This window comes from Apteryx mantelli, chromosome 30, assembly GCF_036417845.1.
Source record: "Apteryx mantelli isolate bAptMan1 chromosome 30, bAptMan1.hap1, whole genome shotgun sequence".
Lineage (NCBI taxonomy): Eukaryota > Metazoa > Chordata > Aves > Apterygiformes > Apterygidae > Apteryx > Apteryx mantelli.
Window position 1 is genome coordinate 119,732 of NC_090007.1, and position 22,297 is coordinate 142,028.

A 22,297-nucleotide genomic window follows, 5' to 3' on the forward strand; every position below is an offset into this window, starting at 1 on the left:
AGCCCCAGCTAAGGCACAGGAGCTGAAAAGCTGAGTGCTGTACAGTTGCATTAGCAGTAAGACATTGTCTGCCTCCACCCAAGGACCAGCTTGGAAATGCAAGGGTGGGGAAACCAGCCAAAAAATGGCATGGAGAGAAGGAGCAAAACCTGACTGGAGGGGAGTGGAGAAAATGGGACTGGTCAGGAGCAGATTTACTGGAAGGTAGAGGGGAGAAAGAAACTAAAGGAGCAGCAGCTCTGTGCTCCCATTAACATCACCTGGCACTGTGTGTGATCCCAGTTTGGCAATGGGGGGGGAGGGATGCTTGGGTTTTGCAGTGTTTCCCCTTCCTCTGCCCTGAATCTATATTGCCCTCATATCAGACAGGTGCACCATACCACAGCCTTTGGACCACAAATGCAGCAGGAGAAACACATCAACAAATGGGAGAAACACACAGGGAAATATTTGTACTGACTTTGGATGCTGTAAAAAAATACTCTGTTCTTTGAACTAACAAGCAAATACATAAGTTGTGGACTAAGACTGACAGCCAGAAATGCACATGATGGTCTTGCCTTGCTGCGCAGGGACCACCACAGCCTTTCCAGCTGCTGGGGGCGGGGTGGTGGTGTCAAGACACCTGGGAAAGGCAGTCATACGAGAAACAAAAAAAGCTAGAGTTGTAGTGGGGGGGGGGGCACAGCTACACAGAAGTATTGTCACTTTTGCAGCATTGGCCTTTTTGGTTCTGGTTCTGGTTTTGTGTAACACAGGGCTTTTGCAGATGAGCGGTGGGTAACCAGTGGAGGGCCAGGTAAATGGTTCCAGTTTTGGCTAATGACTAATTCGGCACAAATCCCTGATGGCTGCCACCAGCACCCAAAGCGTGTGTCTCCACCATGCAATAGTCCGTTGGATGTGAGAGGCCACAGCTTTGCAGTGGTGGCACTTCCAAAAAGCAACCTTGTCAACTTGCAACCAAATCAACATTAAACCATGAGTTGCAAGTTGTTTTTGTCTTCTGAGGGCCTTGGAATGTCCTGGATAATTTTTGTGGTTTCGTGCTCATATTATTTCTGTTGGATTGAAAGTATTATTCTTTCCTCCTGCATTTGGAGAAAGATCCATCCAAACAGTGTATGCTGTTCTCAGTTCTTGCAGTTTTCCTGCAAGTCTTCTGCTGTTTGACAGGGCTTCCTAAGAGAAAGTTCCAGAAGTCCTGTGTTCATCTGGGAATTTTAGCTTTCCTTTCTTTGAATTTGGAAGAAAAAAAGTCAGCCTTTGTGGCTAAGCAGAACAGCTTGAAAATGTGATCTGTTAGGGACTCAAGCTGTAAAGGCAAATAAGAAGGAACACACCTATTGGTTTTGAATGGCTTGTGAATGCCCAGAATGGCAATATCAGAGGAGGGTGAAGTTACTGAAAACATAAGAGAAGGATTTCTTTTTATAGTGCTTTTCCTTCCACACAGCCCAGGTCCCCAGATTACACGGGGGAAGACTCTGGACGCGTGCCCCTGGGATGCCTGTTTGCAGCAACAGGTACATGGTGAAGGCTCCTCTGCTGCTGACCTCTTTCATCATGGTGGGGCCTAACTGGTACTTCGGCGCCCTCCTCTCTCCTCCGCCACTCTTGCTTGGGGCAGCTTCTGAATCGGTGCCCTCCCCTACCAGTGGCCAAGCTGCCCCATCACACTGCACCTGCAGCGAAACCCAGCAAGCCCTTTTGCCGGCTCTCCGCTGGTCACTGCTCCTGGCATTGTCAATCCCAACTCAGGGGACCCCTCCTCACTGGCACCCTGACCTGGGCCGGCAGCTCCTGCAGGTGCCCAGCACAGGCACCTGCCATGCTGCAGCTCCCTCTCCCACCTGCCTCAGCATCCCTCAAAGCTCCTGTCCTTTCTCCTCCACTTTCTCTCCAGCTTTTGTTTTTTACACTCTGACTGACAATTTCCCATGCTGTCCAGCAAGCAGGAAAATTGCCTCCGATGCCCGGCCATTGAGTTGCCATGGAAACATGCTCCGGGTGCAGTCGCTCACCCCCACGGTGGCGGTGGCGGCAGGCGGCATGGTGGTTGGCGGCGATGCTCCTGGACAGCCTTTGCCCCCACCCCACCTTCTGCTGGCCCTGCTGGGCTCAGAGCAGAGGTGGAAGGGAAAGGAGTGAGCTCAAAGCCTGTGTCAGAAGGACAGGACCACCCCCCCCCCCAAATTCACACAAGCAGCATCTTTGTACTGGTACCCTCCTTCTGTAGAGCTTAGTAACAATGCACCCAGCTAGCCCCATACCCGGCAACAGCCTTCCCAGGGCACAGCCAGAGCCCAAGGATTAGTGTCCCTTAGACCAGAAAACAAATTCCAGTGCTCTAGCTTCATGTATTTAATTCAGGGTGCTTAATTTGGGAGTCTTCAGCCACTGAAGAGGAGACAGGAGCTCCCCTTCAAGGGTAATGCAGAGCTGAGCGGCGCTGCCGCATGCAGCCGCCTCCTCCCAGCAGTTCTGCCCTGGGGCAAATCTCCCCTTTGCCCCCTGCCAGCATGGGGCCATTGCTATATGCAGTGGCTCTTCCCAGGCCTGCAGATGAGCTTGGCTACTTCTCTGATGAGAGGAGCAGCACAGCAGGCTGGATCTATTGCCCTGTCTCATTTCCACAGGCAGTAGCAGCCCAGCTAATGGCCAGCCCTGTCAACAGGGATCTGGACACGGCACAGGACCCCTCCATCCGCAGAAAGCTTGGAAAAACAGAGACTGCTGCCTTTCCACTCTGAGCTACAAAAAGGGCTCAAATTTGCAACACTTCAAAAATAATGGCTATTTTTTGAGATTTCCCCTTGGGAAAACAGCAATCCTTGGAGAGAGAGGGAGGAAGGGGAGAGTTTTGCTCAAAAAAAGACCTTTTTTTTTTTTTTCTCCTCACCATGAAAAACCTCAGCAGGTTGGAAGCAGAAAAAGCATTTTTGGATGAGAAACAAGTGGTGCTGAAAAAAAAAGTGTGATTTCTTTTTTGTTGCATTTTCCTTGAAAAGTGAAAAAATTGCCATTTTTGCACCAGTTTTGTGGGAGGCCAAAAAATAAATCTTCCTTTTCAGAACGATGAAATGGAAACATTTTTTTTTTAATTAATATATATTTTCTCTATCTGCACAGCTCTGTTTTAGGTTAGGAAGCATTCAAGATACTTTAGGTGAAAGTTGCTCATAATATAGGATGATAATAATTAACAAAACACATACTGGGATAATTTTTTTTCTTTTTTAGGAATAAAGCTCATCTTGCTGTAGGGAAGGCAAAAATAACTAATGGGCAGATTGAGATCATCTTACTCATGCTGAATAGTAGCCTTTCACTAGAGAACTGATTCAAGGGAAGCTGATGGAGTGAAATGTAGAATAACAGGCTACTAGTTACAAGGAGCAAAATGGGACATTTATTTATTACTATTATTGGATCAGTTATTGCTATATGCTTAGCACTGTTCCAAGCACAGGCAGATGCACAATGCTGCCTGGAGGGAGTTGGGGGCATCGCTGATGCACCTGCAGCCCCAGCTCTGCCGCAGTCCGTGCTGGGGCTGCCCTCAGAAGGCCTGGAGGACAGGCTGGGATTGGCAGCAAGGTGTCAGACCATGGGACTGGGCCCTAATTAGGCCTGGCAGCACTCAGAGATGTCAGCAGTCCCTGCAGGGTCCCCTGCCCACTCAGCAGCACTGCTCATCTGGGCAGCGTGGCACAGGCAGCTGGCGGGGCAGTGGCAGCAGCATTGCCATACACCTCTGCAGGCACATGGCTCTGGCATCCAAAATCCACACCAGCGAGGAGACTCAGCTACACAGTGCCAGGCAGGTCCCTGGCAGGAGCACATCTACAGAGGACTGCCTGTCTGTGTTATGGAAACTTTCCCCGGCTGAAAATGTTATTAGCTCAGAGAAATATGCAATTTTGCTCTGTGCATGTGTGTGTGTCTGTCTGTCTGCATGTCTCTGTGTGTGTCTGCCCCCCTTGCTAATAACTTTTGAACCTGTTGGCCTATTTCAGCTCAATTTGACTGAGGAACTAAGGCATCAAAGATGTTAAGCCCAAAGAAATTTTGCAAAAGGAGGTGGCTGTGTAGAGGACAGTGTTCCTAGTAGGGCTGCACCAACTAAAAAAGGCAGAGTGACCTCAGCCTAAATAGTAGACACCAGCAATTCCAAAGCTGCACTCAATGAAGAAACACAAGTTCTTAAGAAAACAAGGCTGCAGTGGTCTGTCTGCCCAAAGCATGAACTGTATGCTTGGCTTCTTTTTACTGCTGTTGTGTGAGGGCTTAATGAAGAGCTGTCAGTTCATCTCTCAGTTCCTCTGTGCATGGTGGTGCTTGTGGAGGTAATCGGGTGTGCCTTTGCATGTGGACGCATGTGTCGGAGTGCAGGTCTGTGTTAGCAGAGCAGTGTGCACATGGGGCATTGGTTTGAAAGTCTGTCTGCCTGCATCTTTGATCTGGCTCCGAGGGCTGCTGTGCAGCCATGAGAGTGCAAGGGATCTGCCAACACGGAGGTGCAACGGCTTTGTGAGGCTGAGATTTTGATACCTCTAGCAAAGGCTTTCCTAGTCCCCTGCGCTTTTTGTTAAAAAAAGAACAATGTTAGGTATCATTAGGAATAACCTCAGATTTCTGAATCTATTAGAAATATGGGGGCAAAGTTTTAAAAGTAATGTTGGGGGGGAGGGATTAACCATCTAATGGTTGTATCTAGCAGAAAGGTACCAGGTGTCAGTGAGTGGTCAGCTTCCTGTCCCCACTGCAGGCACCTCCGGAGGACAGGGCAGCCCCTCGTAATATCAGTGTCAGGGTGAGGGGGTGAGGCACCCTGAAGGCACCTGTCGCCTCTGGTCGTCTAAGGCCTCAACAAGGACCTTGAACCTGGCCCTGGGCCCAGGGGACTGAAGTCAGGTGAGATGAATTCAGTCCTGTGCAATCCAGGCATGCAGGTTTCAGCATAGGTTGTATGCTTAAGCCACTGGGACCTGGGGTTCCAAAAGGAACTTGTTGATAGCTGGTACGGCTGGGATTTCATCATGGCCCAAGGGAGCTAAATGCCCAGATTTCAGTAAAAGTCAGGTGTCTAATCCCTTGAGTAAATATGAAAAGTCACAGCTTCTGTTTGGAAAAATGATCTGACTTAAGCAAATACACATTTTTTTAAAGGAGGCTCACACACATATATGCACATACACATTTATAAAATATTATTTTTATATATATGTGCATGTGTGTGTGTACACACACATGCACATATGTACATGCATATCTATAGATCTATAGCTATATCATGTTCCTGCTAGTGCAAAAGTTGAAAGTTAGTACAAACAAACTGCTTGGCAATGACCCCTGAAAATTCAAAACAAAAGCCCTCCAAATTAAACACAACATGCGGGATATGCTGCCCTGCAGGGATAAGCAGTCTCACACAAATTCTCCCCTCCCCACCCACAAACTGCTTTCAGAGACAGCACCAACAGCACAAGGCATGGAAAGGCACATGTAGGAATGGAAGAGGAGGAAAAGAAATGCATCAAGACAAGGAAAAGCAACAAAAGGTGTTCATAAATCTGCAAAGGGCTGGAGCTGCAAACCTTCTCCACCTGGAGGAGGCATCTGAGCTGGCGTGAGCTCCCATTACATTAACACAGATTCCTCTGCTCTCAATCTTCCAGCTCTGAGCTGCTCAGCGTGTGCTGCTCTAACCAAGCCGGTCCTCTGCAGGCTGACAGCACCTCCATCTCGAGCCGAAACTCAGGATCCTCCCTTTCCCCTCAGATGCTATTTCTCCATCACACGCTGTTTTCTGCAGCAGCACTTGCCGCTGGCAGGCATGATGGGCTTGCTGCAGGACCGAGGGTGGAGGGGCTGAGACGGTCCACAGCGCCAGGGCGGCAGAGGGGTAAGCAGCAGACAGGGGAGATCCAGCCACGAAGCAGCAAGCTGAACAGGTTGAAAAGCCAGTGCTGAGGGAAGGATTTGGCTTATACAGGATTGCTCAGCCATGGGACCGAGGAAAATTCCTTCCAGCTGCCCGCACCCTCCCGGACCCTGTGCCCTGCATCACAGTGGATGCCTGCTGCCGTAACTCCTGGGGGCTGGTGCTGCCAGGCGGGCAATACCTGGCAGTGGGCTGGGAACAGGAGCGGGGCAGCAGCTCTGTCCTGGCCCCATCCCACCTGGCTGCAGGGTGCGCTCAGCTGCCTGCTGGGCCAAGCCGAAGGCTCCCCATGCATGCCCATGCCTAGACTCCCCCCATGTGCCCTGCCGACACAAACATCCTTCCACTTAGACCGTGGGAGGAGCAAGGCCAGGTCAGGACCTGGGTCTCTTTGCTTGGCCCCCCTCCCAACTGCAAAGCCACCAGCAAATAAGCAAGGAGAGATGACAACTACCTCCACGGCTCTCGCTGTCCGCGGGTTTCACCTGAATCGGGCGTGCCATCTGCAATGAAAAAGAAATGCAGAGGATTAGCGCTTGGCCCACCTGCCAGGCGCACAGTGGCTGGGGTACTACCCCGTCTGAAAGCTCTTCCCATGCTTGCCCCGACTCCATGCAGCCATGGGCACCTCACTTAACTGAGCCACTCACTCTCTTTGCAGGAGGGAGGAAACAGTGGCCCTGAGCCTGGCTCGGGACAGTGCCGCATGCAGGCACGTCCTGCTCGCCCTTGCCAGCCCTCGCGCCGACAGCGTGGCACGGCACGGCGCTGAGGAGGGGCCACGCTGTGCTGCAGCAGCATCTGCCGGCAGCCTGCCCGAGCCGTGCGTGGGCTGAGAGTGCCAAACACTCCCTTCCATGGGCGCGGAGGCTGGGGTGTTTCGGGGTGGAGGCCGGGGTGTTTGGGGGCATGTTTGGGCAGTGGAGGCCGGGCTGTTTCAGGGTGGAGGCTGGGGTGTTTGGGCAGTAAAGGCTGGGTTGTTTGGGGCGGATGCCGGCGTGTTTGGGTGTCAAGGCTGGGCAGGAGAGGCCGGCAGTGCCCAGCAGCAGTGCCAGGCCCCGGGCTCGGCGTGGAGCCAGGGGGGCAGCTGGCTTCCTCCCTCCCCACCACTCCTGCCGCGCTGAGAAATGGCTTTATTCCTACCAGGAAGCAAATGCAGGATTAAGCTAAACAGATGGGGATGGCGATGGAGGGGTAGGCTCAGATCTCGGCTCCTGTGTGGAGCAAATCTGTTTGGGGGAAGGGAGCAGGGAGCACCGCCAGGAAGCGGCCACGCGGCCCCCCCCACCCCCGCCCCAGAGCCCCGGATCCCCCATCCCGGCTCTGGCCCCCCCGGGTGCCCAGGGCACCACTCCCCTCCCCCATGGGCCGTTACTCCTGCTCCCAGCACCTTGGTTGAAGGCCCCGTCGCCATGGAAACCGCGGTTCACCACATGGAACCTGACATTTGTGGTTGCCATGGAAACCAGCTCTTGGGGGCATTCCCTCTGCTTTGCACAAAAGAGACATTTTGATGTGATCTCCGGGGAGGGGGAAGGCCCCCCTCCCTGTCCATCTGTCCGCACCTTCCCTTTCGCCCTGCTCCCTGGGGGTCGGCATGCCGCAGGGGGGCACAGCACAGGGGGACACACGCCATGGGGGAACATGCCATGGGGGGGACACACCACGGGGACATGAACCATGGGGACATGCACCGCTGCCCGCCAAGCTGCTGGACAGCGCTGGCCACGGGGGCACCAGCACGCGACCATGGCCAGCGCCCAGCCAAGCCCCTGGCCAAGGGCTGCGTGGCTCCAGAGCCCTTGCAAGCTCCAGTGGGTTTGAAGGCGGCCAAAGTGAGGGCTGGTCCTGGGCTGGTCTTCCTCTGCTCTGGAGGATGGGGGGTAATGGGGAGGAGACAAGCAACACAGGTGCTGAGGTGTGGGGAAGAGCTGCAGGGCCCTCTGGAAGGGGAGGTCTCCCAGCCAGGCAGAGGCAGACCAGGGCCTCCTTGCAGAGAACTGGAGACCCGGAGGCTCCCACACCTGGGACACCACCACAGCTTTAATCCTGTTGTCCCATGCTGCCATTAAAGACAAGTGAAATACCAAAGTCCCCCCTCAAGCAGAAAGGGGTGCCTACAAGTGCAGAGAGAGTCCACAGTTGCTTTAACTCAATGCCCTGGCCTTGCGGCATCCCTGTGGGGTTCTCAGCTCCATACACAGGTCTCAGATGAAGGGCTCTGTCCCTACAGCAGGGATGGTCTGCCCTTCCCCTCACAGTGAGGGAGGAAGGGAGCAATGGCATGGGGGGAGGACATGCTGCTGGTTTGCACAGCAAACTGGAAATGCAAATTTTTGTGGCCTCCAGTCATCAACTGCAGCATGATCAGAGAACACACCTGGGTCCAAGAAAGCCATACCTGTACCGGCCCAGGTCACCCCAGAGCCACAGAGGCAGGGTGTGCATGCCCCAGATCCCGAGCGCCAAGCAGAGGTCTGTGCACAGACAGACCTGCATGCCTCTACCACACATACCCACCCCACACACGTGAGCACACACATGGCGTGGAGGACTTGAGCCAGTGATTTATGCAGTTTTGCCTGCCTCACTAGCTGAGCTTAATTTTCCTCATTAAATTATTTAGCCAAGCATTAAAAATTAACCTATTTGTTCATTTCTGAAGAATCTCCCATTAACATTTAGCACATCCTGTTAGGCCAGCATGGGCTCACCTCCTCCCACCCTGCCCCCCCCCCCACCCCTGCACTTCTCCACACCACCTACCTGCTGCTAACGCTCCATGGCCCACTGGACACACACACACACACACACACACACACACACACACACCCCTGCCACATGCAGTGAGGGACATTACGTGGGAGGGGACAGAGGTCCCCCTGCCCTCCTCCAGCTTCTCCCCCCACATCCAGGCAGGATGCGTTGCTTCTCTCCAAACACAACCGCACTTCCCCTCCACAGCCTCTCTGCCTGCACTGCTCCCCTTCTCACACAGGCAGCTCACTTTCTCCAAAGCTCTGCTGACCATGGGAGCATTAAAGGTCTTCTGATGAACAGAAGCTGATGCTGTGAAGCACAGCATCCACATCTCCTGTGTCCCGCTCAGCAAGCTATGAGGAGATCCTGGGCGGGAGGAGAGGCACTGCAGCCTCGAGTTTTCCCGGGAAGAGGCAGTGATGAGAGGCCTTGCTGGTCAGACAGTGTCTAAACTTCATCCCCCCCCAACCCCATCCCCAGGGCCTGATGAGCATAGGAAAAAAAGGGCACTGAGTCCAGGCTTCCTCTCTGCTTTCAAGGAAATGGTCCTACCCTTGTAGCACTCTTCAGATCATGGATCTGCAGGAAAAATTCTGGCCCTGCTGAAGTCAGAGGAAGCTCTGCTATTGACTTCAAGGCCATGTTTTTCAACCCTGGGGCTCTCCAAGCCAGAGTGTCCCAAAAGGACCAAATTCTAGACAAATTCAGGTGAAATTCCCTATCAATGTCAGCAAGAGGGAGACACAGATCCAGATGACAGAGGAACAGGTAAGCAGAGAAGAAAGGCTATGTCACAGGTCTGGATTTGGTGCCAGAGTTTACAATTCTCTTCACCCAAAATGCAATGTTTCTCTCTTCCCCAGAAACCCCTCCTCCCCATGTTTACACTGATGCCCTGCATGAGCTGTCATCTCAGCCACCCAGGAGCCACAGCCTCAAAGGAGGAGCCATGACCACTACCTCTTGCTTCCTCAGCTTTCAGACTGTGGAGGCTGGAGAGAGGCAGCGAGCCCCCCCAGGGATGGCAGGGCTTGCTCTCTATTAATTATGAGTAAAAGTGATGCAGAATAGCCCCTCAGGTGCAAGGCAGGGGAACCTCATAGCGTTAAGTGGGTCAGAGGCAGACAGCATGAAACACACAATGCAGGCTGGCTCCTCTGGGGCTTCAGGAACCAAAAGGCATCCAAGGCCACTGGCAGAACGAGGTCCTGGGGTCTTGGGCTCTTCCAGTCATGGGCAGGTGCTCTGCGGGCCACCCTGCCTGGTGGATCACCACTTCTAGCTGTGCAAAATACATGCATCTAAATGTCAATTTGCACATTTGGATTCTCTTTCTGATCAGGAAGGCAAGCAGTGATGGACTGGTGCCAGCCTCAGTGCTCAAGCCTCCTGCTTGCATCTTTCCACTGATGTCTCAGGGTACCTCAGTCCTGCCCAGAAACACCATCCTTCAGGGTGAAAGGGTAGTTCAGCCTCATACAGAAATATTAGCAACATTATCACCTAACACCATTCCACCACAGCTCTAAAGGCTGCTTAGGAATTCATGCCCCACCCCCCCCCCAGCCCCATTTTGGAGGAGACAAGGATCATTGTAAGTGCCATTTTTCAGGTGGAGAAACCAAGGTACAGGCAGCAGATGAAGGTCACATGGGAGGTCTGCAGCAGAAGCAGGATGTGAAGCCAGGAGTCCAAACCACAGGGCTCCTGCCCCATAACTAAGGCCTTCCCTTTCTGCATGAGCAAGGAAGGCTGTGGAGGGACTGCACCCCATTGCTTTGTATCACTAGGAAAAGAGCAAATAAACCCCAACTATTTTGCAGGTTTCCTTGGAGGGGTATTTTCCCTACCCCAGCACAGAGGACAAATAGGCAGAGTGGGGAAGCACCCCCCCCCCCCAACAAAGGCAAGGGCTGAGTGAGAGCAGAGTTGCATGCAGGTGTCCTCGGACATCCAAGCAGCGCAAGGCCCACAACACACACAGACCGGCTGCTGTGCCTTTCGCGGTCTCTGCTGTCCTGAGTTCCTCCTTCCTTAATGCACTCCGTCATCCTTGTCCTCGCTCCAGCTAGCACTGCCCTGTGAGCAAGGCAAGCACCTTATCGCTGTGACTCAGAAAGCCTTTGGATCTCTCCAATATCTCTATGGAAGTGACAGCGCCATTACTGTGCATGCATTAACATCAGATAACCAGTGTGGAGGCCAGCCCAACATAGCAATTACAGCCCCTATCATGTGCGTGACTGTTTGGTGGACACATCTCAGGAATCAATGGTCAGTCTGTCCTCACAGGGCTCCTTCCTTGATGCTTCAGGGCACCACAGGGCACAGCACTGAGGAGGACATCAGACGATCTTCCCTGTTGCCCTGATCTCTTCTTGTCACTTGTGTTTTAGTCCCAGTGAAGGTCAAAGGGGATTTAAGGTGAGAAGAGGAAAGGGCTAACTTCTTCTTCTGTAGGTGCTAGGAGACCAAGTATCCCCTGGGGGCAACAGAAGGAAAAATTCTGGACTAAACTCATGTGAGGACCTTGCTGCTTTCAAGAGGGTTTTTCAGCAGTGCAAGAAGCAGCAGTATATGGCCCCGGCAGTATACGGACCCAAACATCCTCCTGCTCTTCCTGCCTTGCAAGACAGGGCTGAAGGAACAGACAACCCCAAAAACTCCTCTAGCAAGTTCATCAAGAGCACAAGAGTCCATTATAGCCTCCAGAAAGCCACACGCCCAAGGACCCACACACTTTGGTGCTCAGGCTCTCCGCTCTGTATCAGCCGCAGGATCTCGCTTTCGCAAGGACAGGGCCTGGGTTATCCAAGGAGGCCCTAAACACAGGAGCAATTCTCAATCCAGAGCGAGGTGGAAAATGCCTAGCAGGCCTACAGGGAGCAGGAATAAGATGATGTGAGATGGATTACCATATCACTCTGAGCAAGCTGGAGGTGGCTGCAGAGGGGAATGTTGGGAGCACTGTCAGCACAATGGCAACACCAAGAAGCCACGAAGCCCATGCTGCCACACTCGCCCTGCTTTCATCTTCCTGCCGGGCTGTGCAGAGAAGGCACCCAAAACTCACCCTGCCCTGTGCTCGCTGGTGCATCACTGGCCTTGCTTCACTGCACACCTGGTCCTGCAGCCTCCGGTACTTTTCCATGCACTGATCTCACAGGAGGGAGCCTCCGAGGTCCTCCGCAAACTGGGAAAGGGCAGCGCGGGGGCATGGGAAGCCTGAGCTGAGAGGGTTTGCAGAGAGCTGGCGCGAGTCTCACGCATGTCTCCAGAGGTCCCCAAGGCTGCCACGGAGCGCGTGGGAGCACCTGCTCAGGTGGGCTCCTGCTACCTGTGCTCTGGGCTACCTGTGTGGAGGCAGCTTCCAGTGAGGCTCAGCACTGCCACTGGGCACCGTGAGGGCCTCGGCTGTGCCGGGGAGCCTGCCCCGGCTGGGAGACTCCTTGAAAAACAGCACCCCTGGCCAAGCGGCAGGGGGTAAGTGAGAGAGGAAAGGGGACGTGGTGGGGACCACATCCCCTCCCATGACATGCAGGGACTGGCAGCAGCATGGAGGTGTCCACCACTCTCCATCAGCTCCGACCAGAATGACCAGGAGATGCCGGCAGCACCTGTGAGGCTGCTGCGCTGCCCCCGGCTCCCTCCCCCACAGCAGCTTAATTACAGTGACTGGGGACAGAGAGGTCCCTGCTAATTTAATGCTCTTTTGTTGCTGTGAACCGTGGGGCCAGCGCGTGGTGCTGGGCACTGGGCTGCACCGGGGACCTCTGCACCCAGCTGCCACGCGTGGGCCATGATTAGCTCCCGTTCCCATGGCAACCGCTAACGGGCCACGGGCTTCCTGACAGCCACAGCCGCCACGCTTTGAGAGCAACCAACCTGACAGTGATGCAAACACCTCTTGCTGCAACAAAAAATGCACCCGGAGAAAAACGGCTCAAGAACGGGCTGCAGCACGGCATCGCTGTGGCTGCAGGGAGGGCAGTGGTTGTTGGTCACCTGGACTTCAGCAAGGCCTAAGACACTGTCTCCCATAATACCCTCCTAGCCACATTGGTGAGATGTGGTTTGGACTGGTGGAACAGAAGGTGGCTGGAAAACTGGCTGCGCTGCCAAGTCAAAAGGGTGGTGGCCACCAGCACCCAGTCCAGCTGGCTACTGGTGGTATCCCTCCGTGGTCACGACCAGGCCAAGACATTTTAATGTCTTTACTAACAGCCCGGATGAAGGGCTCACGCATGCCCTCAGCAGGTCTGCAGTGGAGTCAGATTGCAAGCACAGCCAGGACGCTGCAGGGCAGGGCTGCTGTTCAGGGGAACCTCAACAAGTTTGAGAAAGGGACGATGGCAACTTCGTACAGTTTAATGGTGATAAAGGCCAAGTCCTGCAGTTGGGAACACAGTAACACCCTGCGACGATCCAGGCTGCGGCTGCCCGGCTGGAAAGCAGCTCTGCAGGAAGGGACCAGGGGGTCCCAGCAGACAGCACCTCGAGCAGGAGCTGGCCGCACTGCGTGCAGTGTGCAGTCACGTTCAGCAGTGTGGAGCCTTTGGAAAGACAAAGGTCTGTGTGGGTTGCCGTGTGCACGAGCATGAGTGGGCTCACCAGGAAGCACAGGGAGACAAAAGCCCAAGCTCTGGGCTTCAAGGAGATGCAAGCATCCCTTTGTGCAATGGGCAGGAATTTCTGGGAAGGGAGGCCAGGAGAGAGCCTGCATGTGTGTTTTGGGGCAGTGTGTGGGAACGGGTGGGTGCTGATCCTTAATTTCATTAGCTTTCCAATTCTCTAGGCAGCAGGAGCCAATGTTTGCCTTGGCAGCTTGCTCTCCCTCTGCCTCTTCAGGGTATGTATTTTGCAGGGTTGCTGCCTTGCTTTGCTGTTGGTTCTCAGCCCCTTGAGCCAAATTCTCAAAGGAGTAGGTATTTGCAACTTCTCCGCAGTGAGCGGGCACTGCTGCTTAGCCAGGAGCTGCTCTGTCTCACTACCTTCATGTCCTGCCATTTCCATGAGATAGCCTTAACATGCTCTCTGCAATGCTACCTTCTACTGACGATGTTGCGTGGCTCTTGTGAACTCACCGATAGTGTCTCTGTCAAACCTGCAGGATGGACATGGGAGAAGCTTCTCCACCCTGCCCTGCTTGAGGGCTCAAACTGTAGACCACATCAAGGAGCAACAACTGGAGCCCAGCTTCAGCCCCCAAACAAACATCCAGGCCCTCTATTCTGCTCCTCAGCATGTCTCCCAGCCCTGCCAGCTGCAATGGCCTGCAGGATTCACACGAAGAAGCTGTTTCAGAAACACTGCCCTGGGCTGGCTGCACACCAGCACTTGTACAAAAGAGGAGGAGAGGGGAGAATGACATGCTTTGCCCTCTTCTACCAAACCTCTCCAGTCACTCATGTCCCATCATATCACCACTTGCAGTGGATCCTGATGGACAGCCCACAGGGGAGCCCTGGCTTCTGACAGTGCAGGAGACAGCTTGCCCACAGGGATGCCCTCCGCCCAAGCGCTGCTCTAGTCTCTGCATTAATCCTTGTGCCCAGCCATCTGAGTTACTGCTGCTGCATCTCAACCCCTGGTGCATTCCCAGAGTCTCTGTTCTAATGCTGCTGCTCTCTGTAATTTTCCATTCCTGTGTCCCTGCGTTCCCAAGCCCTCGCTGCATCCATGAGTTCTCCCCCTGATGTAGCTGCATTTCAATACCCCCACTGCTGCTCTTAAACTGCCCATATTCCCAGCTTGGATCAATACCAATTTCTGCCACTTACTTGCCTACCTTTCAGCAAGCCCTTCTTTGTTCTGCATAGAAATAAAACTGTAACTGTATCTTGCCAGAAGAATCACTTTTTAAAAAAAAACCTTCCCTCCCTTCCCTCCCTCTATTCTTCTCCCCCTTCTTCTTCGGGAGCAATTTTATGCAATTTGCAACTGTCTGGCTGCAAATGAAAAGAGACACAAAGTGTTTCTGCGAAATATTGAAAAGCTGGCTGCTTTTCCCTCAAATTTCACTTAGCGAGAGGCTTTAACTTGGTGTGTGATCACTGCGTGTCATTAATAACCTCTCCAATTCCTTTCAGAACCCAGCAAAGTGAAGGCACAATCACGAATCAAAAGCATGGGTTATTGAGATATAATATCGTTTCACCCAGCCGGGGAGGAGCGTGCCAGGGAGCAGGGAGGAGGTGAAGCACTGCACCGCTGTGCTGGCTGGCAGCTGAGGAGGACAAGGGATTCAAGGAGGGTGAGGGCCTGATGCTCTCTCTGCTTCTCCAGTCCAAAGATTTTGCCTCTGTTCAGCCTCCCTGGGCTGTACATCTCCCCCCAGCAGTGTGGATGCAGGCAACAGAGATGATTGTTTTCTGTTTTGTTCCTCAGGCAGATCTGCCTCCGTCACTGCTGTGTCTTTGGAGCCTGTCAGGCTGCTCCAGCAGGACCAAGTGAGACCTGACCATGTACTTCCCCAGCCTGTCCTCATGGAGCAAGTCTGGGGAACACAAAACAGGATCTCTGCAGGCTCACCGTCCCCACAGCCACAAGGCAGGGCACCTTCCCTGCTTTCCGGATACTTGGCCTTTTCAACTCCTCAGCAAGTCTGGGTTCTTAGACACTGCTGCTTGCTCCCCGAGGATGCCCTTTAGGTCCCCATTCTAGGACGCTCCATCCTTCCTTCCCAATGGGAAGATCCATGCACTTGTTACTGCCAGACTGGACTGAGAGCAACACACCAGCTCTGCAGGCAACACAGGTGTTTTGTATCTCCGAACACAAGTTCTAGATAATACAAAATACAGCTCACAGTCTTCTCTCTTTTCACCCTGAGCATGCCAGCCCTTATGAAACTCTTTCTCTCCCCTCACATCTGCTTCCAAAGTCCACTGAATGATCTCTGTCCACAAAGAAATGCATGGATCCATAGCCCCAGCTCCACAAAAGCCTGACATTGATCTCTGAACTGCAGTGATGACTTGGCTCCTCTGACATAACGCAAACTACAGAGTCTGGGACGAAACAGAGCAGAGCTGGGACCAGAGCGTTCTTGGATGAGGGGAACAAATTCTGGTGGGAGACAAAGTGAGCCCAAAATCTGGCTACTTTTGGAAAAAGATGCTACACCTTCCTGTCCACAAAAAGCTTTTCTGGGCTTAACTCTTGTATCCTATTTAGCTAGCAGACACCCAACGGCCCCCAATTTAAAAACAAACAAATGAAGTAAAAATCACAATGCAAAGAGAATTTTGACCTCCTAAATGGGAGAACTTGCCAGAAGTGCCATAAAAGCCAATAGAGACCATGGTGATTCCTACTGGTTTATGTGGAAAACCTACAGTAATGAGCAACAATATAAAACCTCAGGACAGCCACACTGCAGGTGCAGCTCCGCAGGAACAGTATGGCAGCATTCCTGGATACAGACATCGCTAGCATCAAGCACAGAGGGCGTAAGCAATACATCTGCAGGCACAGCACCAACCCAGAGACAGACTTGGAAAGAGAACCCAGGCATCCTGTTTCACTTCATCTGTCTAGTCCCCTGTTCACAGCCTGAGGACCTACCAGAAACCATATCAAAGCATTTCCTTGAGTCTGACCTTATCAAATCCCCACTCTCAGCTATGAAAACCATTTATCTCTATTTGGATTCATGAACTGTTGAGATCAGCCACTGGTCTCTACATTGAGACCAATGAAGAAGGTACTTGTGGCATCTATGGTTGCTTTGCAATACAGGGGCAAGTGTAGTATTACCCAATAAAACACCTTCTATGCTGCTCCATCCTTTGCTGTCTCTAAAGCCACTGATGCTTGGTCATGCATTCAGGTGAATGTTTGTGTAACCCTACACTGATGTTATGCACACCCTTAAACTTTCTTACTGCTATTGCTATTTGTAATAAAGAGGTGGTAAATGGGTAAAACAAGCAAGAAAGTGCTTGTTTACCATACTATGGCCCATTTACTTAAACCCCCGTGGTCTGCTTCAGTACATTCTGTTCACTGCCCTGTGCTAGGGTCCTTGCTATGTATTTGGTGAGAGGCTTTGCAACAGAGTTCATCATAAGATGGTCTAAATATGAATGTACAGAGGAGAAATTTCATTATGTCGTTCCCAAAAGAGGGAAACAATCAATTGCCCAGAACTCCTGACTGCGCCTCCTTTCCAGAGTATTCTCTGTGATCACTTGGGCCACAGGGATGGGTGGTGCTACATGGACACAATGACCAAACCAAGCAAAGCAAATAGGGCTGCAAGCTACCTGAGGTCAGCCAGCCCCTTCCATGTCAAGATCAACTCTACCTCCTCAGGCTGGAGGTCTGTTTCATTTTGGTAGTAACCATCTCTAAGCGATCACTAAAATGACCAAAGAGAATCCCGCCTTCTTGATCACACAGGGAATTTCCTAAAGAAAAACTGAATGTGATGAAGTCATATATTGCCAGCATGAAGATGTACAGCTCCAAGTACAACACAGCTCATCTCCATGTTAATCCTGAAACCTAAGAACAGCACATAGCTCATTAACTGTCTGAAGACTACCATGCTCGAAAGTATCTGGCAGCAAACACTTCTTCCTGTTCCCAAGCAGTTTCCTATGCCTCCCTAAACATAAAAAACCTTTAGATCACCCAATCTCAGATAAATGTGCTTTGCATTGCTTGTTTAAACATGACCCCATGCAGCACTCTAAATGCGGACAACAAACGACAGAGAACAGTGAAACATGCAATAGACCCCAATATAGGATGGCAGCAAAACAGAGAGTGCCTTTATGCACCGAGCCTCACACCAATAACCTCTGAGGGTCCCTCTAGAGGTACTAGACAGGGACATGTCCGTTTCCTCTCCACTGGTGCAGCACTGCATCACGACCCATCCAGCATCCATAGATACCTCTCCCACACCCTGCGACTTGCTCTTATGGACTTTGTCAGCTCTGCCCTGGGCCAATGCACACAGATTACATCATTGCTTTATCCCAAAAGGTTGACCTTTTCCCTCACAGAAAATTAAGTCAAATAGTATTCAAGTACCTAGTTATCTGCATTCTTCCCCTGCTGCCCTGAGATAACCTGGAACATCCATAGCTGGTAACAGTAAAGATTCCATTAAGTGGTAATTAAAACATGAGCATTTTCCTGCCCTCGAATGTCAACACAGACCCGCACACAAAGGGAGCACAGGTAAACCAATATGGCAAAAGGTGTGCGTGGGGAGGTCATGAGGGGAGGTGAGGGAGGTTGTCTGGACCTGGATGGTTAAATGGGAAATGTTATGGTTATGAATTCCTGACCCCTCTCCAGAGACCCCTGGTCTACATTAATTATCCTGCTGCCTTGAGCACTCCTGGCCTCCTGTGAGCTTCTGTCTATAAGTTCCCAACTCCTCTGCCTGCTCTCCTACAAGTGAATTCTTCCAGCACGCACACTGAGCCCCTCAGCACAGCAAGAGACCTGTCCAGGGGTCCAAGGCTCTCGCACCACACTGAAATGGGAATGGCAGTGACTCAAACCTCCTCTCAGCTCAACAGCGGGTCCCAGGGAGGCAGGGGGCTTCTCTGCAACATGGGGGTTGATCCGCAGCACCTAGCTCCTGGGCTCCCCTAGTGCTTTGCCCCCAGCTCCAGCTGTGGAGGGAGCAGGACCCAGGGATGGCCACAGCTGGCTCAGCACTCTGGTCTCACCTATATTACCCATTTCTCTCCCAGATGATGGGACATGCCAAGAGCACTCCCTCTCTGAGAAGCTGGTCCAATTCAGCCACGGCACTAAAAAACATTTTGGTTTGGCTGCACAGAGCCACTGAACCACCTGCCCAGGCACCTGGCAGAGCTGAGGCAGACAAGGAAGTTCTGCACATCTGGAGGAAAAGGGTCTGGTACCTCATGCTGCCTCTTTCCACCTTTCCAGCATGACCGCTGTGCAGGCTGGGCCCACGCACTTCACCCAGGCACCCCGGCTCCCCAGTGAAACGAGCACAGAGCTGGAGAGGCCACGTCATGCCACAGTGGCTGCAGAGCAGCACAGAAACGGGTTTAGCTGGAGGGACATGGGGCAGCTTTGGCAGGACGGAGAGAAGAGAAGCACCTCTGCGAGGAGCAGCTCTGTGCTTTGGCCCTGCACCCCTGTTCTAACCCCCAAACCACCCTCCTCTTTCACAAGCAGGAAAATTAATCTCAACCAGCTCTCCCCCAGCTCTCCCTCCCCCAACAAGCCCTGTCTGCCAACCCGTGGCATGAGCTGCAGGCACAGTTCACTGCGACTTACCCCTGGCAAAGTCTTCTGTTCGTGCAGTGCCGTCTGGGCTTTGATAGCAGAGTCTCTGGCACAGTAGGTGAGGAACGCACAACCTGTGGCAGATACAGCAAGTGCCAAGTTAGACGTGCAATTGCAGATGCACACCAACCCAACCTTGCTCTCTCTTTGGTAACAGCACGTGCCCCAGGTACATGAACTACATATGCTGGCTTGTTCCAGCAGACATTTGTCCCAACCTTTCTGCTCAGATACAGAGGAAATGTCCATCACAGCCCTTGTGTGAGACATGATTTTTTTTTTATTATTTTAGTTAGCATCTTCATAAATTGCCTGTAAAAACAAAACAAAAAATAACAAAAGAGGAGAGAAGAGGAAAGACTTGTTAATTAAAGGTGCAGATGTTATGAAATCTGGATGCGTTGCAGACTCTAGGGAAGAAGACAAAGAAACACCATCAAGGGAATTGTAGGCCCCATCCAAAGTCTGTTGAAGTCATGGAAGAGGGTCCCAGTGAATGAACTAGGTTTGAAACAGGCTTTGGGCAAGGTAAGAGAGAGTAGGAGAGCAAATTGCAGGCTAACGTTGCCTGTGGAAGAAACAGCTCAAAACACAGATATCAGAGGAAATTGCAAGGACCACTGAGATCACTGATGACATCAAAATAAATAAGGAAGAGGAAAAGCTCTGGGATTTTAGGCTGATACAGAAGCCCCTTGATCCAGACTCATGGAATCAGGAAAGCTACAGAAGGAGCGGTCCGGTTTTCTGTGCCACATGCACACCCCTACAACGTGCACAAACACACACAAGTATTTGCCTGCATAACAAGGGAAGTTCAGAGAACAAAGCACGATGCAGTCAGCAAGGCTGACTGAGAAAGCAAGCTGAAAAGCACGAGAAAAAGGCCAGACCCTGATGTTTTTGGTCAAGATTTGAGCCAGCATCTTAGCCTAAAATTGGAGCTATGGGAGGAAGGGAGGAACTGCAGCCCCCCCCCAAGGAGGAAGAAGGATCAGCTTTGGGTGATCTGATGCTAAGAATAACCAAATGAAACTGAGAAAAGGAAAAATTTGGCTGGTTATCAAGAAACATTTCCTAGCAGAGAGATTTATTAGACTGTGGAATGATCTCCCAAGGGAAGCGCTGGGAGCTCCATCACTTCAGTTGTTTCAGATGAGGCTAGGCAAGGCGCTGGAGAATAGACACAGACACGAGAATGCCTCTGACCCCCCCCTTGCTGGTCCCCCCCCATTCCCCATGGCATTTCACATCCTAAGCAAAGGCAGGGCATGTCCCTTCAGCTTGTTAGTAAACAGCAGTGCAGCTATTGCTGTGCTGGGCTGCAGATGCGGGGCTATGGCCCAAGCAGAGGCTTTTGTGCCCCCACCTTCTCGTGCCTGGCTCAGGCTGCTCCCCAGCTGTTTCAGCTCCCCGTGGCTCCAGAGGGGGCTGCAAGGCAGGGCCCGCTTGGGTTGTTCACCCTGCCCCAGAGCGGTTCATGATGCGTCACGTTTCCAGCCCACACGAAGCCAGCTGCCCAGGACAACCCTGATCCAGGGCCGCACGATTACATTGCCCTTCTTCCATCCCAACTCCAGGGAGTTGCTGCAGCTAAGTAAATCATCCCTGGCCTCACAGCTCCTGCTAGAAAAAACACTCCAGAAATACACACAAATATTAGCCATCTCTAAGAAGTAATTAAAGCTCCTTGTTGCCCAGGTTTTGAACCAAGAATGCTGCACCAGAGCCAGACAGGGGATCATGAGTTAATTTAACAAATGCGGTGGGGCCAGGAAACATGCAGAGGGCCTTTTCTTCCCATGGCAAAGGCAGCTCTGTAGCGGCAGAAGCACCCCTTTGTTTTCCCTCTCCCCTCTCAGACTGTTGCGGTATCAAGCATGGGGCAAAGCCTGAAAAGCACCTGTGTGAAGATCTGGAGGTCCAGCCACTGACATCCCAAACGCGGATGTTCCCCTGGGTCCCACCTGCTGCAGTGGTCTGCGACTTTGCAGGGCAGAGACAAGTCACATGAGACCTATTCTAAAATCCTCAGGGTGAGAGTCACCATGCGCAATTCTGAAGTCAGGACTTGGGAATAAGCAATTTATTCCACCGAGAGCTTCAATGCACTGGTATCAAGTGCTCCCTGCACGTGCAAAGAAGACACCATCCTTGTCTCAGGATAATTTGCCAACAAATCTGAGAAGACCAAGGGTGGGAGATGAACAGCTTTACATGAGGCTATCTGCAGAGTCAAGTGCTCAATCCCTGTCGCTGCGACACAGCCCCAGTTCTCAGTAACATCCCAGCTGGGGTAATGCGCACTGGTAAGCTCAAAAACCTCAGCCCATGGGAGGACAAGGACAAAAACGAGTGTTGGACAAAGGTGCACCATTTAGTGGAGATAAAGGAGCGATGCTCCTTGCACAGGGATGGAGAATTACTTTGCAAGGTGCTGTCATCATGCCAGAGCAGGGGTTTGTACAGCCCAGCAACACCTGCACCCACTGACACCAATCCCGAAAGTGCCATGAACCGTCTCCCCCAGCACCCGCCAGCCCTTCTTCACCTGTCCCCAGGCTGCCCAGCCTCTGGGGGCCCGGGCCTGCAGGAGACGAAGGCTTTCAGCAGCTGTGGCCTGGCCACAGGGGAAGATGGAGCTGGAGGAGCCTCACTCGACCCATCCAGTGCAGCACGGTGGGGTTTGCTCAGCAGACGGCTCCTGCTCTCTGCTCCCAGAGCTTGAGGCGGCACCTGGCAGCCTCCAGTGACCTGCAGCCAAGGGGTGCGGTGGGCATGGGGCATGCTGAGGACGCACGAGCTGACCTGGTGGGGACCGCAGCCATGGTCCCCTCTCACGGTGCCACGTGATGGGGCTTCTGCTCCGCTGCAGGTGCCGGGCCCCCGGCCCTCAGCAGGGACAGCTGGACACAGTGGGATGGGGGGGATGCAGCTGTGCCGGGGTTGTCCAGGGCTCTCGCTGGCCGTGGGGCGGCCCCGGCTCCACGGCTGGAGAGGGACGGGGCAGCCACGGCTTTCAGAGAAAAGCACTTAAACCAATAGCCACGAGGATGAAATTCTCGCTGGCTATCAGCAGCTGCAGCACGCGGCTGCGCCCAGCTGGGGAGGAGGGGGGTCAGAGCCCCCAGAGCGCTGCTTCCATGGCCCTGGCCCTGGCCTCAGCCCCGGCGCACACGTCCTCCATGCTGCCGTCAGCCTCCCACCCCTCCTGGAGCCAGCAGGGCGCCAGGAAGGATCCAGATTCACTGCAGCAGACATTTTGTTTTCACTTCCCCTGCATGAGACTGAATTTGGGAGTCTCTC

General features: G+C 52.8%; 1 protein-coding gene across 1 annotated transcript in view; it reads right to left on the reverse strand.

The window, feature by feature from the left end:
• Positions 1–22,297, reverse strand: part of CELF5 (CUGBP Elav-like family member 5) — a 52,857-nt gene that overhangs the window by 15,346 nt on the left and 15,214 nt on the right. Inside the window, exons 4-5 of the mRNA XM_067312969.1 lie at positions 18,983–19,065; positions 6,399–6,450 (exon numbers count right to left, since the gene is read on the reverse strand). Of these exons, the coding sequence (XP_067169070.1) occupies positions 6,399–6,450; positions 18,983–19,065 (135 nt within the window). The remainder of the gene's footprint in view (positions 1–6,398; positions 6,451–18,982; positions 19,066–22,297) is intronic.